The 2,905-nt window shown below is 41.5% G+C and overlaps 1 protein-coding gene across 1 annotated transcript; it reads left to right on the top strand.

Annotated features, from left to right (window-relative positions):
- Positions 1–64: 64 nt before the first annotated feature.
- TRERF1 (transcriptional regulating factor 1) lies at positions 65–2,475 on the top strand (the record flags this gene model as incomplete). Its single annotated transcript, XM_010021168.1, has 4 exons — positions 65–227; positions 471–659; positions 1,081–1,289; positions 1,938–2,475. Coding segments are annotated over 4 exons (883 nt in total), but the record flags the coding sequence as incomplete, so codon positions are not given.
- Between the last annotated feature and the right edge of the window lie 430 nt (positions 2,476–2,905).

Below are 2,905 nucleotides of genomic sequence, written 5' to 3'. Positions count from 1 at the left end.
GATGAGCTTAAAGGCCTTTTCCAACCCGGTTGATTCTCTGATTCTGTATTAAAATTGTATCAAGTGAAAGCAGAACATTGAATTGGACTATTTCTGCCATTACTTACGTACAGGTTAAGTCTAAGACGGTTGCACAATGTGTGGAATACTATTATACCTGGAAGAAAATCTTGCGTTTGGGACGGAAACACAGAACGCGTTTAGAGAAGAAAAGAGAGGAGTGCCTGGTAAGTCTAAAAGAATGTAAGACTAACACTTGAAAATTGTTGTGTTCATCCTGTTTTGAGGAGAAGGTTGAACTAGTTGATGTAGGTCTGTTCCATGATTCTGAATTCAGGATGGGGAAAAAGTACTGAAACCTGGGAGCACGCTTGATTAAGCAGCATGCTGTTCCATACTGTGTCCTGGTATTCCGCTCTGTCTGCCTTTGGCCATATTCTAGTATCTCTTACATGCACTCTCACTTTCAGACAAGCGGAGAGGAGGAAGTGTTAGAGGAAGATGAGGACATTGAAGAAGACAGAAAGGAAGAGAGGGAAATGCAGAAGTCTCCTGATCCACCAGCTATACCTCTTGTTGGACCTATAGATCTGCCTGCCCTTCAGAGTCTTTCACTTTCTTCGTCCTCCTTCATCTGTGAAATGCCAAACTGTGGCGCTGTACGTGTTTAGTATATTTAATAGCAGGGGGAGGGGTTGCATGCTAGTGAAATCAGGGCTTTAGACTGTTCCTGGCTGGTGATTCCTCCTGAATCTCTTTGGACAAGCCATTTTGCCTGCTTTTAATTCCCAGCTCACAAAACACAAGTAATATAAAATTGAATCCTGAGTTGTTGTATCAACAGAAATACTGTATGGTGACAGCTCTGATTATCTTTTTGCTATACAACTGTAGTAACAGGATAGATCACTGGTTTGTTTTATTATGACTACATTTCTTTAACTCTAGTGGGATATAGGTGAGAGCAAGCAGCACTTGACCAAGTAGATCATGCATGTTAGACGCGTATGGTTGTTCTGCATTCAGCATACCTCTTTCTGGTTTTTCTTTCTTTTCTTCCCCCACCCCACTCTCTGTCAGGTGTTCAGCTCCCGTCAGGCGCTGAATGGCCACGCTCGCATTCACGGGGGTACGAACCAGGTGACAAAGCCACGGTGCACCATTGCAGGCACGAAGCAGAAATGTGGTACGCAGAGCGGGTACTGCTCCATCAAGAGTTCACCTGCCCACAGCACAACAAGCGGTGAGACCGACCCGACGACGATTTTTCCTTGCAAGGAGTGTGGCAAGTAAGTGCATATAACTCTCTGCAGTATCACATTTGCTTGTTTATTTTCCAGATGAATAGCATTGCAACAAACCCTTTATTTTGCTCTGATGGTCTCAAAAGAACAGTTTTGCCTCAGAAGCATGAACCCTCAGAGATTGGTTTGCATGACATTTTGGATGTTTCCCCTGCAGTATTTACTCCAATATTCCTGAATCCATGTACCTGCTAGAATTTCTACATTTGACAGCCAGCTTCCTGCTTCATCACACACTTGCATATGACAGTGGGTCATTTTTTGTCTGTTTCTGTGCTTGAGTTTGTCCATCCTACCATGAGATTCCTTCGTGTTTTCCCTACTGTGCAGGATTGTTGTGAAACTAAGGACAGGGAGAATTAGGATGTGCATAGACACTGAAGCAACTGTGGGAGCTACAAAATACCTCCAGCAGAGTCGGAGTAGGCCATTTTGATACTGTCAGGATGTATAAATCTGGTAGTCTGTCCCTGAAATTCTCACCGTGGCTTTGCAGACTTCACTGACTTCTATTTCAGGACAAGGAAGCAAATGTACTGATAGGTTGTTGAGTCTTTTTTGGCTCACTTCTTCAAAAGGAATGCATTTTTATCTGATCTTTTTTTCTTTCTTTTTAATTCCTTTAAAATTTAGGGTATTTTTCAAAATCAAAAGCCGCAATGCTCATATGAAGACTCACAGACAACAAGAAGAACAGCAGAGACAGAAGGCTCAGAAAGCCGCTGTGGCAGCAGAAGCGCCAGCCGCTATTGCGAGAACTACTGGGCCAGTTGGGCATCGTTTGATCCCTCTGGATCACATGAGTTTGGTTAAACATGTTGGAAATGTGGGTGACATTGATGACGATGTTGTTCAGGAGCTGGGTGATGTCATGGAAGAGAATGAAGTCATGGATGCTGACCTTTTGTTGGATGATGAAGATGCAGATCTACTGCAGGATGATGCTGAGTTGTAAATAAAGTTGTTTGATAAAGACAGCTACTGAGCACACCCTGAATGGATCAATCAGGAAACCTGGACTGCTCGTTTATTCCCCACTGATTGTAAACTACCTGTTGAAAATGATAATCCTTCTATCCAGGTCTAGAAAAAAAAAAAAAATCTCCTTTTTTTTCTTTTTTTTTTATTAATTTGTGTTTTGGAGGAAAAATAAATAATTGGTACAAATATTCTTACAAGGTGTTTTTATCTGAGCTCATTTTGCTGATAACTTCCAAGGCCACTAATTACAGAAGTTCATGGTTCTGCTATCACTTCCCTCCAGATGGTCCCGATAGGATCTTTAGTCTTTAACTCCTTCCAAGTTTCATTTTACCCCAATTACAAGAATGATCTTCAGACACTTCTGATGGAGCCTTTTTTTTTTTTTTTTTTTTTTTTTTTGCCTATACTGGATCACTTCCAGCATCTTCTAGAGACTAAATGTCATCTCTGTTAAGGAGATAATTACGTTCTTTGTGCTGTCATTTTAAGGGAGGTGGAGGAAAAAAAAACCTATTCTGATTTAACTGTGAAATAATGACAGGAGTGACTGTATCATCTGCAGTATCACAGCCCTTTTTCAGTTCTGTCTTGCCTTAATGCAGACATGTTAGGCAGTT

The sequence above is a fragment of the Nestor notabilis genome, unplaced genomic scaffold (assembly GCF_000696875.1).
Source record: "Nestor notabilis isolate BGI_N333 unplaced genomic scaffold, ASM69687v1 scaffold32208, whole genome shotgun sequence".
Taxonomy (NCBI): domain Eukaryota; kingdom Metazoa; phylum Chordata; class Aves; order Psittaciformes; family Psittacidae; genus Nestor; species Nestor notabilis.
The sequence above is the reverse complement of the archived record's forward strand: the minus strand, read 5'-3'. Positions and strand labels throughout refer to the sequence as shown.